The sequence below is a fragment of the Pseudophryne corroboree genome, chromosome 1 (genome assembly GCF_028390025.1).
Source record: "Pseudophryne corroboree isolate aPseCor3 chromosome 1, aPseCor3.hap2, whole genome shotgun sequence".
Classification (NCBI taxonomy): Eukaryota; Metazoa; Chordata; class Amphibia; order Anura; family Myobatrachidae; genus Pseudophryne; species Pseudophryne corroboree.
This window is the reverse complement of record NC_086444.1, coordinates 305,277,525-305,303,183: the sequence shown is the minus strand read 5'-3', so window position 1 is coordinate 305,303,183 and position 25,659 is coordinate 305,277,525. Positions and strand designations below refer to the sequence as shown.

At 48.2% G+C, this 25,659-nt stretch overlaps 1 protein-coding gene across 2 annotated transcripts in view; it reads left to right on the top strand.

The window, feature by feature from the left end:
* Positions 1–1,879: 1,879 nt before the first annotated feature.
* The window catches only part of MORN3 (MORN repeat containing 3), a 107,628-nt gene continuing 83,848 nt past the window's right edge, over positions 1,880–25,659 (top strand). Inside the window, exons 1-2 of one of the 2 annotated variants that reach the window (XM_063964442.1) lie at positions 1,880–1,978; positions 22,914–23,069. In XM_063964442.1, the coding sequence (XP_063820512.1) occupies positions 1,915–1,978; positions 22,914–23,069 (220 nt within the window). In that variant the 5' untranslated portion in view covers positions 1,880–1,914. Of the gene's footprint in view, positions 1,979–2,904; positions 3,140–22,913; positions 23,070–25,659 lie in introns of those variants that run through there. The other variant, XM_063964443.1, reaches the window with a different exon arrangement.

The following is a 25,659-nucleotide window of genomic DNA, read 5'->3' as shown; positions in this document are numbered from 1 at the left end:
TGTAATATGGTGCCCAAAATTGTGCACAGTATTCAAGATGTGGCCTCACTAGTGATTTATATAATGGAAGTATAACACTCTCATCCCTTGCATCAATTCCCCGCTTTATGCATGCTAATACCTTGCTGCTAAATTTGTAATCTATGTGAACACCTAAGTCTTTTTCCAGTACATAATCCAATAATTTTAACACATTTAGTATGTAGGTGGTATTTTTGTTCTTGCTATCAAAGTGCATTACCTTACACTTGTCTGTATTGCTGCCCATGCTTCCAGTTTAAATAAGTCGTTCTGAAGAGACTCAGCATCTCCCTCCAAATTTATAACCTCACTCAGTTTGGTATTATTATTTATAAAGGGGTAATATTTATTTATAAAGGGGCCCAAATCATACAATCTCTAATAGTTAGCCAAGCCTCTGTGGGGGATGGCCATACCCCTAAGCATGGACCCCTGTCACTACATTACCCCGGTGGGCCCTTCATACCCCAGGTCGACACTGGCTACAAAGATAACATTATAGGTTTTATATATATATATATATTATATATATATATATATATATGAAGCAGGCTCCTTAGACTTGTCCTGTGCTGCCTATATGTTGGGAGGTATGTTGCTGTTTTGTCTGTATGTAGTCAGGGCTGGGATACCCGCTCAGCAGAGATATACAATGCAGGGAGGCGCCGGCACTACCACTGTACTTATAAGGCTTGCATACAGTGCACATATTACATTACAATTTCATAGTCATGATAAAGACATCACAAAGCCACCCCGGAAGTGAGTTTTTACTTTAAACAACAAAAATATGAAAACCCACTCAGTTACTAAGTCCTATGTTAGCTCACGCCGCTCTTTTTTACTTGTATTCAGCATTGAAGCTGTCGCTGGCGAGCGGTAACGTAAAAACACCCGTCAGCGCTGTTTTTCAAGGCCAAACAGCACTGACGAGTGCTCTTTTTCTCCGGTGCCCCTAGCTACAAGGGGGCGGGGCTGTGCTGCCTCTTCTCCACCCCTCAGTTTCCATAGAAACCTGGAAGCCAGGGTGCATCGCTGGATAAATACCGCCGCAGCTGTGTTTTAACAGCTAGGATGAGGAGACGAATCTGATTAAGGTAGGCGAGTGCTATTACAGAAATAGCGCTCGTTGATAAATATACACCTACATACAACATTAATGGATGGACGCTAATATGATAGCGCTGTTTATTTACAGCGCTATCAAGCAATCATAAATAGAACACGACCCTAATTAGCACGGAAAACGAGTTTCCTGCCAGGAAACTCGGTTGATAAATGGGGGCCTATGAATACCAAACAGAGTCATTTCTAGACAATTTGGCTCTCAGTGCAACCGGTAAAAAATGCGCTGAAGGTGTGTGCACAAAGGGGTGTGATCTTGCTGCAAAGGGTGTTGCCTCGCTACTAGCATCTATCTTCTCTAAGGCTGGGGCCATTTTGGGTAGGACATATTCAGCAGTATTCCATGTGTTTGCATGGCTCACCCGGCCCTAGAAACAGCCATGATACCAGGGGTGTAGTATGAGTGGCCGGTGGCTGGGACCCCGGGGGCCTGCATACTGGCGCCGGGATCCCGACCTCCGGAATACCGACAGCTGGGCGAGCGCTAATGAGCCCCTTGCGGGCACAGTTATTTATTCTCCCTCCATGGGGGTCGTGGACCCCCAAGAGCATACCTCCCAACATGACCCTCTCCAGGAGGCACAATGCTCTGCTTCTGGACTTTTCTCTTAATTTGTGATTGCCAGCACCTGTTTTGGACTGGTAAATGGATAAGGAAGGTGTTTTACCACAGGTGATGGCATTCATAAATTGAGAGGGAAGTCCAGGAGCAGAGCATTCTGTCCCTCCTGGAGATGGTCATGTTGGGAGGTATACAAGAGGGAGAATATGTGTCGGCATGCCGGCGGTCGGGATCCCGGCCGGCGGCATACTGAAGACCACCCGATACCAGGTATGTACAGGTGTTCATATGCATATGTGGGTATATATGCAGAAAGAAATAAAGTATATGAAAGTGTGATATCACAGTTTTCTCTCTATCGGGCATATTTATCAATATTATTTTTACTGAAATAATGTGATAAAGGGTGTTTTCACATCCTTTTCACATTATTTTAGTATCACCTTAATGTACTAAAGGACAGTTGGAGAATAATTCTCAAAATTCTCCTCCAAGCCCTTAATTATGCATTTTTTAATAACCAGATTGTATTTCCCATATTTGTAATGGGTAATGCGATCTGCCTGAATTTACTAAAAGAAAAAAAGGAAACAAATATCTTGAGACGTTATCTGGGCTTCCCACCGGTTACCATTCTCCTGCACAGACTTCTCTGCCTGAGAAGTCCATGAGAAGTTTGGTGAGAGGATTCTCAGGCACAGAGCTTTCTTGCAAGTTCTATCCCTGCAAGCGATGATTGATACATCCCTGCAATGTATTTTATTATCATAAAACAATTTTGGTCGAATTTATCACAACCAGGGGGTATGGCATACCCCTGGATACTAATTTAACGGTTCACCATGCCAGCCACTGCCACCTTACTTGCACAACTGATTTAAAACTATGATGTTATTAAATAGTTAACGCCATACCTCCCAACATGACCCTCTCCAGGAGGGACAAAATGCTCTGCTTCTGGACTTTTCTCTTAATCTATGATTGCCAGCACCTGTGTTGAACTGGTTACTGGATAAGAACGGTGTTTCATCACAGGTGATGGCAATCATAAATTAAGAGGGAAGTCCAGGAGCAGAGCATTGTGTCCCTCCTGGAGAGGGTCATGTTGGGAGGTATGGTTAACACACAGATCAGATCAGTTCACTACACTACAGTTTATTATAATAGACTGCACTGCTCATGTTCAGTTTGGGAGCCTTCCGATGACGTTTAGCTTTTGTTTCCCTAGTAACCCTCTCTGCAGACACATCCAGCTAGTGGAGCTTCTGGTTACACACCAGTGAGCCAATCATTGGAATGAGCCTTCTGATGACGATTAGTTTAGGTTTCCACAGTAACTCTCTGCACACAGATCTGTCAGCTTCTGGTTACAACCCCATGTGCTTTTCCATTTAAGTGAACGTCTCTGTGATATAGGCCTACTGGAAATTGGTAAGTTTGAATGCATTTATTGAGTTTGTAAACATTTGAAATGTGTTCATAGAGAAAGGAGATATTTTAGTACTGTGTTGAACTTACTGTAGATTGATATGATTGTGTCCTCACACGCTGATCGGGTGTTCAAGGGTTTCTATGTCTATTCAGGGTTTTTATTGAAACAAGTTTCTTGCTGTGTTGATTTTCTGCCATTGGTGAACTACAACATGCAGGGTGATTGATGTGAATATCATGTTGGCTACAATTAATAATTCAGACATTATTAGTGACTCTCACATTTGCAGACATGGCCACTGAATTCATGGGATTTGCTGCAGGCATAGTTTTGGGACAGAGTTGAAATCGAGATAAATATTCCGGGAACTAACGCTATTGAAAAACTTTGGGTTTTCGGAGCTTGATGAAATGAAGTCCCCATGCTACTTGTAGAGATGGAGAGTCATATTGGGACTGAAAGATCAGCAGGAGATAGCTGCTGATTGCGATATGAATTTGGCCTAAATCTCTCCTAAAAAAAAAAAAACATTAAAAGAAAATGGTAACAAAACAAAAATGTATTTTTAGGAGACAGAAACAGCACCTATAATCCACTATCCTCCAGATCAACCTACATCCAGTATCCTCCAAATCTACTATATCAAAAGTGAAAAATGGTATTTATAAAAATATGTAATTCTAAATATAAACACAATAGATAAAATATATAATTCCCTAAAGGTAACTATAGGCTTATGATGGAAATACTTACAAACGTAAAAATAAAAATTGTTTTAGTAACAGTCAGTGTACCCTAATATGTAAATAATTGTTAAAAATATAAAATAAAAATGCAGCTGCCACTGTCAGAGGACCCTCACGGACCCTCTGCTTCCTGGTTCCCTCGCCTCTGTGCCTGCTGTACTGCCGATCACTGCTGAACGGTCAGCCCAACAGCACCCCCACCCCGCAGCTGCAGACCTTAGCAGCCACTGTGGGAATGTTAACAAGCAGCCACTTACCTTGGCTGTTTGGCTAATGACTATAACATAACCCAGCTAGGTTTAGACTATTACACAGCAGACTATGCAAATGCTGTATACTTAAGCTGGGCATACACTATAATATTACCTGGCAGATAATCATCTGCCAGATCTGGAAGGTTGGAATGAAAATCTGGTAATGGATGAGAGCAAAAGACAATCGACCATTTGCTCCCAAACACTGAAAAACTGTCATTCATACAAATTGGTTATATCCATGATTTGGACAAAACTTGTCGTTCAGCAAATTGGTCATTTTCCAGTGTTTGGGAGTAAATGGTTGATTGGCATTTGCTCTCATCCATTACCAGATTTTGATTCCCACCAGCCAGATCTGGCAGATTATCTGCCTGATAATTGTATAGTGTGTGCAGGGCTAGATTAACAATGGGGCAGGTGGAGCTGCAGCTCCAGGCCTCCCCATGAAAATAGTCCCATCGAAGACAGGCAGAATTGACAGGAAAAAAAATGTTCCTACTACAAGCTGCCAGCTGCCGTCCTCCTAGGCCCCATGCAAACACTGCTGGCTGTCACCTCCCCTCCCTACTTTCAACCCAGGAGAATGCAGGTGGCTGTCAGCTCCGCCTCCCCTCCTCCCGCCAGAGTTTACAGTGCAGCCGCGGGCATTCCGAGGCCGCCCCAGCACCCGGAGCTTAAAGTGCAACCTGGCCACCCCTGTCCGAAGGTTACAGTGAGGCCACACCCCATCACTCCACCGGAGGTTACAGGAAGCTGCGGACAATAATGCCCGATCCCCCCTCCTCTAATAACAGAGTTTACAGTGCAGCCCAGGCTCCCTTACCCCCTCCGGAGATTACAGGAAGCCACAGGCATTAATACCCGACCCCCCCCCCCCCCCCCCCCCAACCTCAGAGCTTACAATGCAGCACGGACCCCTTCACCCCCACCGGAGGTTATAGTGAGACGTGGGCATTAAAGCCCGATCCCTTCTCCCGCCGTCGGAGCGTCTCCCCTGCTCACCCAAGGCTACACTACTGAGCCACAAGCAGTCATTGGCAACTCACCTACCCATCCCACCGGAGGTTACACAAAGCCACGACCAGTAATACCTGACACCCCCTCAGGTGCGAATCTCTGAAGCGAGGTTTCCAGATGTATGATACAGTGACGTGCAGTGAGGTGAGGCAGAGCCTTTCCTGTCATACAAACGTTTACGCCAGAGCTTTGACCGTATAAAGTATATGAAAAATACAAAGAAAATGTTTGAAATATCTTCTTTGTATTATTCTAATCAGTTTTATAGTAAAAAGTCTATGGCAGGTCAGGCAGTGCCTCCTCTGTCTATCTTTTCTGCACATCAAAACTCACCAAATTTCCAGGAGTTTATACTGCTACAATTGTGTATAATGCCCAGATGTACCCTTTGGCTCATATATTGAGTATAAATCTGGCTCTGGTGCTAGCCAGTGCCTCCTGAGCCATTTAGATCACCGCAAGTCCCTGGTATGATATGATATGATATATATGTTACACATCCACCCCGTTCCTGCGGTACTTGCAGGACTTTTCAGAATCTGTAATTGATTCAACAAGCCGCAGGTCTTACTCTCTCTATAAATATAGTATATATACATACATACATACATAAAAACACATACACACTTAACCATCTGCACCCACCTCCCCCACACTGCTATCGACTGTCTGCCTCCCCATTCATTGTTGAAATCTTGCAGCTCCTGCCACTGCCAACTGCACCCCCCCAACCGCCGCTACCGTGCCTGCCACTGCATTGGTCCCGCAAGCTTACTAGTGCCCACCTCAACGCCACTGTGGAGGTCCTGCTGCCGCTGTCGAGTGCCAGAAGCTCCTGCCACTGCCAACTGCACCCCTCCACCACCGCTACTGTGCCCACCACTGCATTGGTCTCGCAACTCCCACAAGCTTCCAAGTGCCCTCCTCACCTGCCGCTGCTGAGGTCCTGTTTCCCCCACTGCTGTCGAGTGCCCGCAGCTCCTGCAGCTTCCAAGTAACCGTCACTGCTCAGTGCTTGCTGTTTCCCTCGACCATCAGCGCTCTGTGGCAATCACTGTGTTACGAGAAGCTGTCTCTCTCACTGCAGACTACAGTGTCAGCCCAGGAAGTGCCACCTGCCGCCTCCGCACCCATCCCAAGCGCAGCAGTCCCAGTAGTCATTTTTATTTTTAAATCAGTACTGCTGCAGGCCAGGATCAGAGCCTGGCAATTTACTTCTGGGTAGGGAGGAGGGAGGCGGTGCAGAGTCGCCCTCAATGTTTGACCGGAGCCACTTGTTGGAGAGAACCTTGAAGCATATCTGCAGTAGCGAAAGTGCTGCGTGGCTGACGTACGGGTTGTGCTTGAACAGAGCAACACAGTCCCGCTGATGGTGAGCCCCCCTCTCCCCTACAAACCGTCCGTCTGTCTATGCCCCCCACCCCCTGTCCGGCGGGATCCCGGGATTTTGGCCCAATGGGATTAGGGTGCGCATGCGCAGTTTTGCCGGGCAGCACTGAGCACTATAACACAGCGCTGCACGACTGTCAGCGAGTTAGTTACAGCAGCCATGGATACACACACATTGACCGCGCTGGCGGCATTTCAAATGTAGTGCCGGCCGCCAGCCAATCAATCAGAGCTGGCAGACCGGCAGCCAATCAGGGAAGAGGCAGCAGCCGCGGCTCATGATTGGCTGCTGGACTGCCCATTCTGACTGGCTGGCGGTCAGTGCTACATTTGAAATGCCGCCAGCGCGGTCAGTGTTTGTGTGTGTCCATGGCTTCTGCCCGCCTAAGAAGAGTAAGTAATATTTACTTATCGCTACCTACACCCACCCTCCCTCACTGCTCCAGATATCCTCCCTCCCTCTCTGCTCCTTACATCCTCCCTGCTCGCTACACCCACCTTCCCTGCCTGCTCCTTACATGTTCCTTACACCCACTCTCCCGCTGCTCCCTACACCCACCCTCCGTTCCTGCACCTTACATCCACCCTCGCTTGCTGCCCTCCACATATACTCTCCCTGCTCCCTTCACTGATCCCTACTGCAATCCTGGGATCTCGGGAATCCCGGGATTGAGCATTTTTCAATCCCGAATCCCGGGTTTGAAAAAAATGCCCCGGGATTGGCCTCCCTACCCCCCACCCTTCATCATGTTCTGTAGGCAGGTAGTGTCTCCTACTTGTTCCTCCTCCCCCTTTCACTCCCTTTCCCTAACACACTCCCTCCCTCTCTCTTGCGCCTCTCTTTCTCTCACAGTCTTTTTCTCTCTCTCTCTGACAGTCTCTCTCTCTCCCTGACACTATCGCTCTCTATTTCTCTCCCTCTCTGTCTCTCTCGCTCTCTTTCCCTGACACTCTTTCCATCTCCCTGACACTCTCTCTCTCTCTCTCTCTCTCTCTCTCTCTCTCTGTCTCTCTCTGTATTTCCCTCTTCCTCCCTGACACTGTCTTACTGACACTCTCTCTCTGACACTGTTGCCTTCTCTCTCCCCCTCTCTCTCTCTGCCTGGCACTGTCTCTCTCTTTCTCCCTCCCTGACACTCTGTCACTCACTCCCTCTCGCACCCTCCCTCTCTCTCTTATTCCTCCCATTTTCTCTCTGACACCATCTCCCTTTCTCCCTGATGCCCTCTCTCTCACCTCTCATCCCTTTCTCTCTTTCTATCTGACACCCTCTCTTGCTCCTCTCATTCCCTGATTTTTCATGAAACGCTTTTTCTCCCTCATCACTCTTTTCTCCCCTTGACGCCATCTTTGTCTTTCACTCCCTCCTGCCCCCCTAAGGGACATTGTAGTGACAATGGCAGGGGGCCCACAATGTTCTAGTTACCAACTTGCCAGTCGTCCTTGGATCTGCTGACACTGAACCTGCCTGCTGCTGTATTTAGTGCTGGAAATGAGCCCACTGCTAGGAGACAACACTGATATTGCCCCTGAGCAGCCTCTGCACCACCCAACATGGTGTGTGCCTATCTATCTATCTATCTATCTATCTATCTATATATATATCTATATATATATATATATATATATATATATATACACACACACATATTATATAATATATAAAATCTCTTGCATGACACACATTTAATATTCCAATGTGCTGAGTGCCAGGCTCATACAATGTTGATTTCTCTTACGTCCTAGAGGATGCTGGGGTCCACATTAGTACCATGGGGTATAGACTGGTCCACCAGGAGCCATTGGCACTTTAAGAGTTTGCGAGTGTGGGCTGGCTCCTGCCTATATGCCCCTCCTACCAGAATCAGTTTAGAAAATGTGCCCGGAGGAGCCGGTCACAGCTAGGGGAGCTCTACAGAGCTTTTCTAGGAAAGTTTGTTTTTTAGAGTTTATTATTTTACAGGGAGGCTGCTGGCAACAGCCTACCTGCAGCGAGGGACTAAAGGGGGGAGCAGTGTCTGCCCTGCGGGGTCTGAGCCACTGCCTCCGCTGACAGGACACTGAGCTCCTGAGGGGTCGGATCGTTCTCCGCCACAGGGGACCGCTCGCCCCAGCAGCATGCCGTCAACCCCTTACAGAGCTGAAGATGTGGTGAGTGAGACACTGACCCCCCTAACAAGCGGGGGGCCGGTGTGAAGATGGCGGCAACGGGGAGGGACCGCAGTGTTAACTAAGAAATAAGCTGCCAGCAATATCCAATACAAAATAGAAAAAGGAAAAAGAGTCTTTGTATACTTCCCCCTCTGGAACAATACAAGCTTTACAGGAAGTTCACACATGAGAAGGGCAGATCTGAAACTGAGGAATGGTAATACTGACAGATAGCTAGGTGAGGGAGGGGCAATGTGAGTGTGAGTTCCTCATACCCCTTTACCACTGCTGCAATAACCTGGGTTATTGCTGGGTTAACCCAGGTCGTGGCTCAGTGTAATAGGTTTCTTGAAAAATAAACCGGGTCGAGTGATGCGTGAATCTGACCTGGTAGTTACCAGGGTCAGACCCTGGTAAAGGTGCAGTGTAAATGGCATGACCCGGGCTACCAGACCCAGGTTATGCTTTAAAGCTGCTGATTGGCTGTGTATGCAGTGGTCCGCTTCAATGGAGTGACTGTGATACCCCTTTTCCACTGCCACAATAATACCCCTTTCAGACATACAGCAAAAACTGGGTTTTTGCCTGTGAACATGCATCAACCCGGGTTTTGCTATGTATGAACAGAAATGACCCGGATCGAAGTCCCGGGTCCACGACCCTGCTCCCTACCATGGTTTGTCCCGGGTGTGACCCAGGTTGCCTGTAGTGTGAACGCATCCAACTTGGCCTTTTAGATCCAGGTTGGAAGAAAAGGGTCTTAATGGCTATCTGGCTAATGGCTATAACATAACATAACACAGCTAAGTTTAGACTATTACACAGCTGCCTATATAAATGCTATATACTTACAGGAAGTTCTCATACAAGAAGGACAGACTTGACACTGAGGAATGGTAATACTCACTGATACTTGGGTGTTGGAAGGGGAATGTGAGTGGGAGTCACTGACGTAATTAGAATGGGTGCAGTGTGTGCGGTGCACACGGGTCCCCCCCCCCCCCTTCCCCCGGGTCCCACACCTCACACCTGGCACCCATTATTTCTCTATCGTCCTAAGTGGATGCTGGGGTTCCTGAAAGGACCATGGGGAATAGCGGCTCCGCAGGAGACAGGGCACAAAAAAGTAAAGCTTTACTAGGTCAGGTGGTGTGCACTGGCTCCTCCCCCTATGACCCTCCTCCAGACTCCAGTTAGATTTTGTGCCCGAACGAGAAGGGTGCAATCTAGGTGGCTCTCCTAAAGAGCTGCTTAGAGAAAGTTTAGTTTAGGTTTTTTTCTTTACAGTGAGTCCTGCTGGCAACAGGATCACTGCAACGTGGGACTTAGGGGGAAAGTAGTAAACTCACCTGCATGCAGAGTGGATTTGCTGCTTGGCTACTGGACACCATTAGCTCCAGAGGGATCGAACACAGGCCCAGCCGTGGAGTCCGGTCCCGGAGCCGCGCCGCCGACCCCCTTGCAGATGCTGAAGCGTGAAGAGGTCCGGAAACCGGCGGCTGAAGACTCCTCAGTCTTCATAAGGTAGCGCACAGCACTGCAGCTGTGCGCCATTTTCCTCTCAGCACACTTCACTGGGCAGTCACTGAGGGTGCAGAGCGCTGGGGGGGGGCGCTCTGAGAGGCAAATATAAACCTTATACAAGGCTAAAAATACCTCACATATAGCCCATAGGGGCTATATGGAGATATTTAACCCCTGCCTGACTGGAAAAATAGCGGGAGAAGAACCCGCCGAAAAAGGGGCGGGGCCTATCTCCTCAGCACACGGCGCCATTTTCTGTCACAGCTCCGCTGGTCAGAACGGCTCCCAGGTCTCTCCCCTGCACTGCACTACAGAAACAGGGTAAAACAGAGAGGGGGGGCACATTAATGGCTATATATATATATATATTAAAGCAGCTATAAGGGAGCACTTAATATAAGGATATCCCTTGTATATATAGCGCTTTGTGGTGTGTGCTGGCAGACTCTCCCTCTGTCTCCCCAAAAGGGCTAGTGGGTCCTGTCTTCATTAGAGCATTCCCTGTGAGTTTGCGGTGTGTGTCGGTACGTGGTGTCGACATGTATGAGGACGATATTGGTGTGGAGGCGGAGCAATTGCCAAATATGCAGATGTCACCCCCCAGGGGGTCGACACCAGAATGGATGCCTTTATTTGTGGAATTACGTGATGGTTTATCTTCCCTTAAACAGTCAGTTGAGGACATGAGGCGGCCGGACAATCAATTAATGCCTGTCCAGGCGCCTCAAACACCGTCAGGGGCTGTAAAACGCCCTTTGCCTCAGTCGGTCGACACAGACCCAGACACGGGCACTGATTCCAGTGACGACGGTAGAAATTCAAACGTATTTTCCAGTAGGGCCACACGTTATATGATTTTGGCAATGAAGGAGACGTTACATTTAGCTGATACTACAGATACCGTAAAACAGGGTATTATGTATGGTGTGAAAAAACTACAAACAGTTTTTCCTGAATCAGAAGAATTAAATGACGTGTGTGATGAAGCGTGGGTTGCTCCTGATAAAAAGTTGATAATTTCAAAAAAGTTATTGGCATTATACCCTTTCCCGCCAGAGGTTAGGGCGCGCTGGGAAACACCCCCTAAGGTGGACAAGGCGCTCACACGCTTATCCAAACAAGTGGCGTTACCCTCTCCTGAGACGGCCGCACTTAAGGATCCATCAGATAGAATGATGGAAGTTATTCAAAAGAATATATACACACATGCAGGTGTTATACTACGACCAGCTATAGCAACTGCCTGGATGTGCAGTGCTGGAGTAGTTTGGTCAGAATCCCTGATTGAAAATATTGATACCCTAGATAGGGACAATGTTTTACTGTCGTTAGAACAAATAAAGGATGCATTTATCTATATGCGTGATGCACAGAGGGATATTTGCACACTGGCATCTCGGGTGAGTGCTATGTCCATTTCAGCCAGAAGAGCCTTATGGACACGACAGTGGACAGGCGATGCGGATTCAAAACGTCACATGGAGGTTTTGCCGTATAAAGGGGAGGAGTTATTTGGAGTTGGTCTATCAGACTTGGTGGCCACGGCTACTGCCGGGAAATCCACTTTTTTACCTCAAGTCACTCCCCAACAGAGAAAGGCACCGACCTTTCAACCGCAGCCTTTTCGCTCCTACAAAAATAAGAGAGCAAAGGGCTTGTCGTACCTGCCACGAGGCAGAGGAAGAGGGAAGAGACACCAACAGGCAGCTCCTTCCCAGGAACAGAAGCCCTCCCCGGCTCCTGCAAAAACCTCAGCATGACGCTGGGGCCTCTCAAGCGGACTCGGGGACAGTGGGGGGCCGTCTCAAAAATTACAGCGCGCAGTGGGCTCACTCGCAGGTAGACCCCTGGATCCTGCAGATAATATCTCAGGGGTACAGGTTGGAATTAGAGACGGATCCTCCTCATCGTTTCCTGAAGTCTGCCTTACCAACCGTCTCTTCCGAAAGGGAGAGGGTGTTGGAAGCCATTCACAAGCTGTACGCTCAGCAGGTGATAGTCAAAGTACCCCTATTACAACAAGGAAAGGGGTATTATTCCACTCTATTTGTGGTACCGAAGCCGGATGGCTCGGTAAGGCCTATTCTAAATCTGAAGTCCTTGAACCTCTACATAAAAAAGTTCAAGTTCAAGATGGAGTCACTCAGAGCAGTGATAGCGAACCTGGAAGAAGGGGACTTTATGGTATCTTTGGACATCAAGGATGCGTATCTACACGTTCCGATTTACCCCGCACACCAAGGGTACCTCAGGTTCATTGTTCAAAACTGTCACTATCAGTTTCAGACGCTGCCGTTCGGATTGTCCACGGCGCCTCGGGTCTTTACCAAGGTAATGGCCGAGATGATGATTCTTCTTCGAAGAAAAGGCGTATTAGTTATCCCATACTTGGACGATCTCCTAATAAGGGCAAGGTCCAGAGAACAGCTGGAGACAGCTTTAGCACTATCTCAAGAGGTGCTAAGACAACACGGGTGGATTCTGAATATTCCAAAATCCCATTTAATCCCGACAACTCGTCTGCTGTTCCTAGGAATGATTCTGGACACGGTTCAGAAAAAGGTTTTCCTTCCAGAGGAAAAAGCCAAGGAGTTATCCGATCTGGTCAGGAACCTCCTAAAACCAGGAAAAGTGTCAGTACATCAATGCACAAGAGTCCTGGGAAAAATGGTGGCTTCTTACGAAGCAATTCCATTCGGCAGATTCCATGCAAGAATATTCCAGAGGGATCTGTTGGACAAATGGTCAGGGTCGCATCTGCAGATGCACCTGCGAATAACCCTGTCACCAAAGACAAGGGTGTCACTTCTGTGGTGGTTGCAGAAGGCTCACCTATTAGAAGGCCGCAGATTCGGCATTCAGGATTGGATCCTGGTGACCACGGACGCCAGCCTGAGAGGCTGGGGAGCAGTCACACAAGGAAGAAACTTCCAGGGAGTATGGACGAGTCTGGAAAAGTCTCTTCACATAAACATTCTGGAACTAAGAGCAATCTACAATGCTCTAAGCCAGGCGGAACTTCTCCTGCAAGGAAAGCCGGTGTTGATTCAGTCGGACAACATCACGGCGGTCGCCCATGTAAACAGGCAGGGCGGCACAAGAAGCAGGAGTGCAATGGCAGAAGCTGCCAAGATTCTTCGCTGGGCGGAGAATCACGTGATAGCACTGTCAGCAGTGTTCATCCCGGGCGTGGACAACTGGGAAGCAGACTTCCTCAGCAGACACGATCTTCATCCGGGAGAGTGGGGTCTACATCCAGAAGTCTTCAACATGTTAATAGACCGTTGGGAAAGACCAATTGTAGACATGATGGCGTCTCGCCTCAACAAGAAACTGGACAAATATTGCGCCAGGTCAAGAGATCCACAGGCAATAGCTGTGGACGCACTGGTAACTCCTTGGGTGTACCAGTCAGTGTATGTGTTTCCTCCTCTGCCGCTCATACCAAAGGTATTGAAGATCATACGGCAAAGAAGAGTAAGAACAATACTAGTGGTTCCGGATTGGCCGAGAAGGACTTGGTATCCGGAACTTCAAGAGATGCTCACGGACGAACCGTGGCCTCTACCTCTGAGAAGGGACCTGCTACAGCAGGGTCCCTGTCTTTTTCAAGACTTACCGCGGCTGCGTTTGACGGCATGGCGGTTGAACGCCAGATCCTAAAAGGGAAAGGCATTCCAGAAGAAGTCATTCCTACCTTGATTAAGGCACGGAAGGAAGTCACCGTGAAACATTATCACCGCATTTGGCGAAAATATGTAGCGTGGTGCGAGGATCGGAGGGTTCCGACGGAGGAATTCCAACTGGGTCGTTTCCTACATTTCCTGCAATCAGGATTATCTATGGGTCTCAAATTGGGATCCATTAAGGTTCAAATTTCGGCCCTGTCAATATTCTTCCAAAAAGAATTGGCCTCTGTCCCTGAGGTCCAGACTTTTGTCAAGGGAGTACTGCATATACAGCCTCCTGTGGTGCCTCCGGTGGCACCGTGGGATCTAAATGTAGTTTTAGATTTCCTCAAATCCCATTGGTTTGAACCATTGAAAAAGGTGGATTTGAAATATCTCACATTGAAAGTGACTATGTTACTAGCCCTGGCCTCTGCCAGGAGAGTATCTGAATTGGCGGCTTTATCTTATAAAAGTCCTTATCTAATCTTCCATTCGGATAGGGCAGAACTGCGGACTCGTCCGCATTTTCTCCCTAAAGTGGTATCAGCATTTCATCTGAACCAACCTATTGTGGTGCCTGCGGCCACTAGCGACTTGGAGGACTCCAAGTTGTTGGACGTTGTCAGAGCCTTAAAAATATACATTGCAAGGACGGCTGGAGTCAGAAAATCTGACTCGCTGTTTATATTGTATGCACCCAACAAGTTGGGCGCACCTGCTTCTAAGCAGTCGATTGCTCGTTGGATTTGTAACACAATTCAACTTGCACATTCTGTGGCAGGCCTGCCACAGCCTAAAACTGTAAAAGCCCACTCCACAAGGAAGGTGGGCTCATCTTGGGCGGCTGCCCGAGGGGTCTCGGCATTACAACTCTGCCGAGCAGTTACGTGGTCGGGGGAGAACACGTTTGTAAAATTTTACAAATTTGATACCCTGGCAAAGGAGGACCTGGAGTTCTCTCATTCGGTGCTGCAGAGTCATCCGCACTCTCCCGCCCGTTTGGGAGCTTTGGTATAATCCCCATGGTCCTTTCAGGAACCCCAGCATCCACTTAGGACGATAGAGAAAATAAGAATTTACTTACCGATAATTCTATTTCTCGGAGTCCGTAGTGGATGCTGGGCGCCCATCCCAAGTGCGGATTATCTGCAATACTTGTACATAGTTATTGTTAACTAATTCGGGTTATTGTTAAGGAGCCATCTTTAAGAGGCCCTTTCTGTTGTCATACTGTTAACTGGGTTTAGATCACAAGTTGTACGGTGTGATTGGTGTGGCTGGTATGAGTCTTACCCGGGATTCAAAATGCCTCCCTTATTGTGTATGCTCGTCCGGGCACAGTACCTAACTGGAGTCTGGAGGAGGGTCATAGGGGGAGGAGCCAGTGCACACCACCTGACCTAGTAAAGCTTTACTTTTTTGTGCCCTGTCTCCTGCGGAGCCGCTATTCCCCATGGTCCTTTCAGGAACCCCAGCATCCACTACGGACTCCGAGAAATAGAATTATCGGTAAGTAAATTCTTATTTTTTAATACCCTCCGGAGTCCCACGGCGCAGCAGCATCGTTGCAGAAATCACTGGGAAAATGGTGCGGCACCATTTTCCCGGTGTTTCGTGTATGCACAGTAGGAAAATCACTGGGAAAATGGCCATTTTCCCAGTAATGCGCAGGCGCTGTAGACTCTGGGACATCGCTAGGGTCCGTAGGGCCCAGAAATACAGTGCTGCCGGCTGGGAGCACCTTAGTAAGAAAAAAGAAAAACGATTACCGGGTTGGGTACGCATTACCACAGGATCCCGGCAGCAGAATGCCGGCGGGGGAGGGCGAGCGCAACAAGCCCCTTGTGGGCTCGCTGTGCTCGCCACAGGTTCTGTTCCCACTATATGAATGTTGTAGACACTCACAAGTGGGAATATTCCCTGCTAGTCGGCATGCCGACTGTCGGGATTTAGAGGGGGGCGGTCATATAACTACATCCCTAATTACCTAGTAAGTAGCACAGCTTCAAAGCAAAATGTTTTTAAATCGGAAATAAAACCACAAATTTGCCATTAACAATGTCAAAGACTGAATAACATACAGTACATGAAAGCATCCCCTTTTAAATACAAACTAAATTCCAGGGCAGACCGGGGTTCAGTGTGGACACATCTGACCCGTGAATTTCCTGAGTTTTTGGTGTAGTGTGAATGAGGGACTCAGACTGAGACCCAGCAAATTCTTGAGTAGATAGACCTGGGTCGTAAACTGTGTCTGACCCGAGTCTAACCTACCTGGGTTGGAACTGTTTCTAGAAACCTGGGATGGACCTGGATTTTTGGTGGAAAAGTGGTGTGAGTGATATGCTGGCCAGACACCGGTTCAGTGTAAATAGGACTGACCCAGGAATAACCTGGGTCCAAGGTGCAGTGGGGTCTGACCTGGGTTGTAACTGTGTCCGGAAACCTTGGTTGGACCTGGGTTTTCGGTGGAAAAGTGGTATTAGTAAGTAAAAAATAACTGTCTAGCACAGCGCAGCTTTTAAATAAAAATGTATTTAAATATGAAATAAAACCACAAATTTGCAGAATAATATCACCAAAGGCTGAATAATATCTATGAAAACGTGCCCTCTAAATACACACCAAATTCCAGGGCAGACCTGGGTTCAGTGTGAACGCTTCTGACCAGGGAACCACTGGGTTTTTGGTTGTAGTTTGAATGTGGGACTCAGCCTGAGACCCGGGAAATTCAAATTTTGATAGATCTGGGTCTTACCCATGTATTTCCTACAGTAGGTCTTATTTCTGAAAGGGGTATTACTGAATTAATATGGATTGGTATAGACAGTATGTGTATTTCAGTGGCGTGCGGTGAAGTCAGTGGCTGGTGAGGCACTACAGCCATAATGTCCGCCGGATCCTGCCGATGACCCCTACCGCCGCCGAGCCAGTGCCCGCTACTGCCTCTGAGCTGATGCATGCTGCCACCGCCAATGTCTTACAAACTTGCCCACCATCAACTGACCCAGCCCTCCACTACTAATTTGCATCTCAGTCCGATGCCGCCAATGCCCGCTGCCTGCCTGCTCATCATACTTGTGATATATTGTAAATTTTTATAGAAAAAAAAAAAATTAGTGTTTGGGACTGGGAAGGGAGTGGGAGGAGGACATGAGTGCAATTTTGTTGTCCAGGGCTTCCATTAACCTAATGGAGAAGGGTCTGAATGGGTTAAAAAATGTAAAAAAAAAATGCGTGAGGTTCCCCCTCCTAAGTATAACCAGCCTCGGGCTCTTTGAGCCTGTCCTGGTTGTTTAAATACTGGGAAAAAATTGGACAGGGGTTCCCCGTATTTAGACAACCAGCACCGGGCTCTTAGTCCGGTCCTGGTTCCAAAAATACGGGGGACAAAAGATGTAGGGGTCCCCCGTATTTCTAAAACCAGCACCGGGCTCCACTAGCCAGGGACATAATGCCACAGCCAGGGGACACATTTATGTAGGTCCCTGCGGCCGTGGCATTACCCCCAAAACTAGTCACGTGTGGGGAAATAACGGGCCCGCTGGTACCTGTAGTTCTACAACAACAAAAAATACCCAAATAAAAACACAACACACACACTGTGAAAGTAAAAATGTATTAAAACACACTTACACACTCACATATACTTACCTACATCCAACGGCGAGAATCACGTCCACTTGTCCAGTAGAATCCAATAGGGCCGGTACCTGTAAAAATGAACATTAAACTTACAAACGAAGTAATCCACAGGAGAGGGGGGGGGGAGAGAGAGAAATGAATGAATATTATGCACTCGCTGACGCGGAAGACGTTAGCACAGACAGGGGAGAGTGCTGCTGCTGGCTGGGAGGATGGAGCAGGCGCCCCCAGTAGTTGCGACCCCTCTTGCTGTGCCCCCAGTAGCAGTGCCTGAGTAGTTGTGCCCGCTGTTGCTGTGCCCCCAGTAGTTGTGACCCCAGTAGCTGTGCCCCTTGTGGCTGTGCCCCCAGTAGTTGTGACCCCTGTAATTGTGCCCCCTGTAGTTGTGCCCCCTGTAGTTGTGCCCCCAGTCGCTGTGCCCACTGTAGTTGTGCCCCCAGTCGCTGTGCCCCCTATAGTTGTGCCCCCAGTCTCTGTGCCCCTTGTAGTTGTGCCCCTTGTAGTTGTGCCCCAGTCGCTGTGCCCCCTGTAGTTGTGCCCCCAGTCACTGTGCCCCTTGTAGCTCTGCCCCCAATAGCTATGCCCCCAGTCGCTGTGCCCCTTGTAGTTGTGCTCCCAGTTGCTGTGCCCCTTGTAGTTGTGCCCCCAGTCACTGTTTCCCTGTAGTTGTGCCCCCAGTCACTGTGCCCCTTGTAGCAGTACCCCTTGTGGCGGTGCCCCAAAGCCCAAACACATTAAAAAAAACCCACACACACATACTTACCGCTCCTGCAGCGCTGCCTCCGTCTCCGTCCTCCGGCTCCTCTCTATTATGGGAGAGACGTCATGACTCATGACGTCTCTCCCATAGTAGCGCCGCTCAGACACCAGGGGTCAATTATGACCTCTAGTGTCAGTCAGCGGCGCTGGCTGCAGCGGGCGCCCACACAGCTCACGGCGCCTGCTGCAGCCGGGAAGGGGGATCGCTAGTGATTGGACAGCGGATCCAGCACTGGATCCGCTGGGCCAATCACATCTGGGGGACTGACAGGGGCGTGCATTCATCGGGGCTGAATGCACGCCCCTGTCATTGCGGCACCAGTAAAGGTGCCGCTTCACCATGCGTTTTCAATGGGCTTTCACAGCCCATTGCTGCCCCCCGCTGCCCGGACTATAATGGTAGCAGCGGGAGGCACCTCTCCCGCTGCCTCAACCCAAGGATGCAGCACAGTAACAGGGGGGAATGGTTAAAATAATAGAAGAAGATATTTATGCTGTGTCATAAATATCTTCTTTTTATTATTTTAATCATTATGACAGGAGAGGCACTGCCTCCCCTGACTGCACGTCCCTGGTGTATTTGATTATAACATGGTGGCTAAACAGAAAGTGCCTTTAATAGTCGGTTAACACATTTTCTTGTATTGAGGAGATATTTGTCTGGGGCAGTTCTCCTTTGACCATGTATACAAGTGTTTTTACAACATATAGATGGAAATATATTAATTGAGCCAGGGCAGTTGGACTTAATCCCCTGCTGTATTGTTCTCTCTGTATTGTATTGCAGCTGAGAACAATAGATGAAAGGCTTATGCTAATAAGCCTTAGTGCACCTAGGCACAGCAGAGAAACCTATGCATGCACACACGTGCATATGCAGTCGCATAATTGCGACGCATACGCAGAAATCGAGTACTATCGACAATTGTGGTTGACTCGGGGCTACTCAGAATAATGAGAATGCAGTTGCATTGGCGCCATGTGTTTAGTAGCAATCCATTGCAACTGATATCAGACACATGCCCCAAAAACAGCCATGAAACGTTTTTCCAACCACTCCCCACAAACGCCATCCCTCAATTGGACACTTCCTGGGAATTGCTATGGGATCGCATCTTCCTGGGCCTGCAATCACATTGCGGCTCTGATGCATGTGCAATGCATACGCAGTGAATGTGCAGTCATCCAATAATCATTGCTATTTTGCTAAATTGTAACTGAAGCTGAAGTATTGGGCCCATTATTGTTTGATGCGTCATGCAGTGTAATGAAGGATGGTACGAAATGTTGTTCCTTCATTGATTTAATTGACTAGGGAGATTCTAATAGAGTAGGGGAGGGGGACTTCAGAGGTGGGAAACAGCACAGGGGTGTGAGGATACTTAAAAAAAAAAAATAATACAGATGACTGCCCATGTATCAGAACAAAAAACCTTTAGACGCCTTTATAGGATAAGACATGTTGGGGCATTGACTCTGAAGACATCTGAAGGTGTCCTGTGGTATCTGCCACAAAGGCATTAGCAACAGATCCTTTAAGTCAGGGGTGGGGAACCTTTTTTCTACCGAGGGCCATTTGGATATTTATAAAATCCTTCGGGGGCCATACAAAAATTATCAACTTAAAAAATTACCCTGCCCCCCAGCAGGTCTGCCCCATAGAGGTACTGTGTGTGCGCGCCGGAGGCGCGCGCGCGCCCAAAAAATGGGTGTGGCCAGTTAAAAGGGACGTGATACACGTATGCCCCCAATAGTGCAGTGCCAGATCCACAATTGCCCCCACAGTGCCAGGTATACAAATGCCCCTCACAATGCCAGGTATACAAATGCCCCCACAGTGCCAAGTATACAAATGCCCCTCACAGTGCCAGGTGTACAAATGCCCCTCACAGTGCCAGGTATACAGATGTCCCCACAGTGCCAGGTATACAGATGCCCCTCACAGTGCCAGGTATACAGATGCCCCTCACAGTGCCAGGTATACAGATGCCCCTCACAGTGCCAGGTATACAAATGCCCCCACAGTACCAAGTGTACAAATGCCCCTCACAGTGCCAGGTGTACAAATACCCCTCACAGTGCCAGGTATACAGATGCCCCTCACAGTGCCAGGTATACAGATGCCCCCACAGTGCCAAGTATACAAATGCCCCTCACAGTGCCAGGTGTACAAATGCCCCTCACAGTGCCAGGTGTACAAATGCCCCTCACAGTGCCAGGTGTACAAATGCCCCTCACAGTGCCAGGTATACAGATGCCCCCACAGTGCCAAGTATACAAATGCCCCTCACAGTGCCAGGTGTACAAATGCCCCTCACAGTGCCAGGTATACAGATGCCCACCCACAGTGCCAGGTATACAGATGCCCACCCACAGTGCCAGGTATACAGATGCCCACCCACAGTGCCAGGTATACAGATGCCCCCCACAGTGCCAGGTATACAGATGCCCCCCACAGTGCCAGGTATACAGATGCCCCCCACAGTGCCAGGTATACAGATGCCCCCCACAGTGCCAGGTATACAAATGCCCCCACAGTGCCCCCCCCTTCCGTGCTACTTACCGCTCCTTTCGGCGGAACACGGAGGAGAGCGCGGCTATGTTGGGCGGCGGCGTGAAGGACTTGAAACCAGCCGCCAGTTCGAGAGCCAATCAGAGCTCGCGGACCGGCAGCCGCGGCTCCTGATTGGCTGCCGGTCCGCGAGCTCTGATTGGCTCAAGAACCGGCGGCTGGTTTCAAGTTCTACACGCCGCCGCGCTCTCCTCCCTGTCCTGACACTGACAGCTGAGACACGCTGCCGCCGGACTGAGCGGCGGCGTGTCTCACTGGGAGAAGCGGGTGGGCCGGAGCAAACGGCTTCGCGGGCCTTTATACGGCCCGCGGGCTGGAGGTTCCCTACCCCTGCTTTAAGTCATGTGCGTTTCAAGGTGAGGCCTCCATGGCTTGGACTTGTTTTTCCATCACATAATGCAGATGCTTGATCAGATTGATACCTGAGGAATTTGGAGGCTGAGTCAACACCTTGACCTCTTTGTTCCTCAAACCATTCCTGAACAATTTTTGCAGTGTGGCAAAGTGCATCATCCTGCTGTAAGCAGCAACTGCCATCAGGGAATACCGTTGCAACAATGTTTAGGTAGATGGGATGAGTCAAAGTAACATCCACATGAATGGTAGGACCCAAGGTTTCCCTCCAGAACACTGCTTCTTACCATAATGTATCCTGGGGGATGCCTTCAGCATCCTGGTCATCAGGATGCCAGCGGTCATGCGACCGACGCCGAAATTCCGACACAACTCAGACTTTTGCTGGGTCACCAACAGCTGGGATGCCGAAGATGAGTATCGGGGGTCAGTATTGGGGTTAGCCCCTACGGGGGGTTAGGGCAAGGCACTGGGGGGGGGGGGGGGGGGGGTTTATCCCTAGCCACCACCCCTGAGGGTTAGGGTTAGGCTACGGGGGGTGTAGAAATAATTCCCACCTCCAATGTCGAGATTTTTACAGTTGGGATGCCGCTGCCGGTCATATGACCGCTGACATCACAACAGCTGGGATTTCGTATGTATTCCTATCCTGGTACCATATCTTCCCCAGGTAAATGGCGCACCCGGACATATACATGGTATAAAAGAAAATTTGATTAATGAGAACAGGCAACCTTCTTCTCTTGCTCCATGGTCCAGTCTGACGTCCACGTGCCCATTGTAGGCACTTTTGATGGTGGACCGGTGTCAGCACGGGCACCCCGATTAGTTCTATGGCTACGCAGCCCCACTGGTCTGCGATGCACTTTGTGTTCTGACACCTTTTTATCATACAGGAGAAAGAAAAATGTTGTGTGCTGATACTGCTGCCCTCCCATGTATTAATGCGGCGGTGTGTGCCCAGTGACAGGGGTGCATGTGCCACTGTCATTATCGGTGCTGCTATTTCAAAGATAGCATGCCATGTGCAGGGTAATATAGGAAAGTTCAGCACTGCTGACCATTCTGACATCTGTCACTATCGATATTGACAGTTGCAGGTGTCAATGCCCTATCTCCACAGCAGGAATAGCGCTGTCCCTGGCAGCGGCGGTTGCCGGCTTCCGGGATGTGCGTGGGAAATTTTGCGTTAATAGCTAGATCCCGTGCATGGGCACTGCAGCAGGCCAGGCAGGGAGAGACAGAGCTTCAGCACTAAGGTTATGTGCTGTGTGCTCAGATGGGCATCGCCGAAGTGGGGAGTTTTCACTCCCCTGCCCCGCACACAAGATGATAACACATCTTGTCAATGTACCTTCCTGCTTCGCCTCGTTAATGAGGCGAAGCAGGAAATCCTATAATGTGTACCCGGCATAACACCTTACAGTACTACACACTAAATGATCACAATCTGGGTGCAGCATTTCCTGTCTTATGCCGCATTCTCCATACCAATTACCAGCAGTGTGATATTCCACCAGCTATAATTTACTAACTTTTAATACAGTATAAAAAAAAATCTATAAATACCAAAATAGTATCTTTTAAACAGTGTTATGGTAACTTGTCCTATCAGGACAGGATATTTATTTGATACATGGGGATAACACCTCAATCCACGCCAAAATATGTTGTGTTCATGATTTCAGGTGCAGAGGAAATGCCTTTCCTAAAACAACCCAGCGGCATAGAACTCCCCTGGAAGACATGGGACAAAAAAGCACAAAAGTCAGGCCTGAGGCACACTGTTTACAGTGTAAATGGCGATCAGTATACCGGTGAATGGTTAAACAACATGAAACATGGTAAGGATAGACATTTGTGTCACTTTGGAATATATTGTTTCATTTTTTAAAGGAGAGAAACTACCATGGTAGGGGTGCAGCTAAAAAGAGGCTGTATCAGTAGTTGGCAGGGGCATATTGTGAAATTCCTGAAAAGGACCTCATGTGGGTGGGGACTAAATAAACTGTAGGCAGGGCCAAGGCAAATGTAGGCGGAGTTAACCTCAGCCACACTACAGCAAAGGTAGTACGCATGTGATAGAATAGAGTATCCATGTTACTGGCATCCCAATAACCACCATACAGTACACAACATAACCACCATAAAACACAGACCGTATCACAGTAACTACAATGTACTGTAGCAACTTCAAATTCAATTAACCTTAGCGCTAAGACGTCCACATGTATGTAAATAGATGCCACAGTGTGACTGAATAAACCGAAATGATGTTTTAGTATACTTTCAGTTGGAGTCTCAAATATGCATTCCGTTGTGGTTCAGAACCATCCCCTTTTCTGTTTCTTTATTGTTCACACCAATCGTTTACCCATATAAGGAATCACACTCACATTGGTGTGGTTACAATGTTGCACATCAAGGTATCTTTTTCTCAGTATTTGTGAAGGAGCAGCACATATTCTCACATAGAGGAAAACTTAACATATATTCAAGGGGAATCATTCACATAAAGGTTTCTTTTATACTTCTGCATGCGTAGCAATCAATGGTCTGTCCACCTAGCGATTTCCTTAATTACAGGTACCTGCAGACACTCGTATGCTTCTTCTAGCAATCCTCATATACAGCAATCCTCATATAAGGGGAGCCGCACAACATAAAAGGAGAAAATATCCTCAATTGTATTCAATACCTAAAAGATTTATTGATCCCCCCCCCCCAATGGGGAAATACATACAAAAAATAAAAATATATATATAAATTAAAACAGAGTGACAAGCACCATACCGGTCTGAGGCTGAACTCAGTGTCTGAAATGTCCCGAGTTGTTGCAGAGTAGATGTAACAGCCTGCAGCCTTAGGCATAAGATCTTTAACTCCCATACGTGTGTCTCCTCCTGCCTTCAAAGTTTTATCAGCAGCATTAATGTGTTTTGGAATCGTCCTCCTTTCTCAAGACATGACATCCGAGGCTGCGTCCAGAGATGCAGAACTTAGATTGCGCAAATGGATGCAGGAGGCGTCTATTTCCTACAGTTGCGTCCTGCTGCCTTTGCATTTAAATTACACGGAATTGTACAGCCGCTTCCTTGTGAATTCCTATCCAACATGAATTAGGCCCAATGTGCACTATTTTCCTACGCTCTCTCCCAGACATGGATCTGAGTTACAGTGACATACTGCACTAGGCGCTAATCATATCTCCCAACATTTTACTCGCACATTTGTGACAGAATGGGGTAAATTTACTAAGATTCGTGTTTTCCCGTTTGAGGTCAAAGTTCAATCACGAATGACATCGAAAGTGTAAACCTGCAACTTTTTGAATTTATTACGCCTAATTTACTAAGCTGTCGTATTCGGGTTTTTCTTTTGTTCCGATGTCGATGTCATTCGTTTGTTTTTTTTCTATTTTTACGGCAGTGATTAGCAAAACTCTGCCGACTTTTTAAAAATGAATCTCGGCCGGATCTGTGTGATCCGTGCTGGGGTTCATTTTCTTTTTTTTTTTTTTTTTTTTAAATTAAACAGTGTAAAATAAAAATAAAAATTGCGTGGGGTCCCCCCTCCTAAGCATAACCAGCCTCGGGCTCTTTGAGCCGATCCTGGTTGCAGAAATATGGGGGGAAAAATGACAGGGGTTCCCCCATATTTAAGCAACCAGCATCGGGCTCTGCGCCTGGTCCTGGTTCCAAAAATACGGGGGACAAAAAGAGTAGGGGTCCCCCGTATTTTTAAAACCAGCACCGGGCTCCACTAGCTGGACAGATAATGCCACAGCCGGGGGTCACTTTTATATAGTGCCCTGCGGCCGTGGCATCAAAAATCCAACTAGTCACCCCTGGCCGGGGTACCCTGGGGGAGTGGGGACCCCTTCAATCAAGGGGTCCCCCCCCCCCAGCCACCCAAGGGCCAGGGGTGAAGCCCGAGGCTGCCCCCCCCCCCATCCAATGGGCTGCGGATGGGGGGGCTGATAGCCTTTGTTGTAAATGAAAAGATATTGTTTTTAGTAGCAGTACTACAAGTCCCAGCAAGCCTCCCCCGCATGCTGGTACTTGGAGAACCACAAGTACCAGCATGCGGCGGAAAAACGGGCCCGCTGGTACCTGTAGTACTATTACTAAAAAAATACCCAAATAAACACAAGACACACACACCGTGAAAGTAAAGATTTATTACATACATCTACACAAACATACATACATACTTACCTTATGTTCACACGAGGGTCTGTCCTCTTCTCCAGTAGAATCCAAGGGGTACCTGTTGAATAAATTCTACTCACCAGATCCCGGGTCCCAGGGTCCTCGGGGCAACCATTTGTAATCCAGGTACTTGAATAAAATAACAAAACGGATACCCGAGCCACGAACTGAAAGGGGCCCCATGTTTTCACATGGGACTCCTTTCCCCGAATGCCAGAAACCC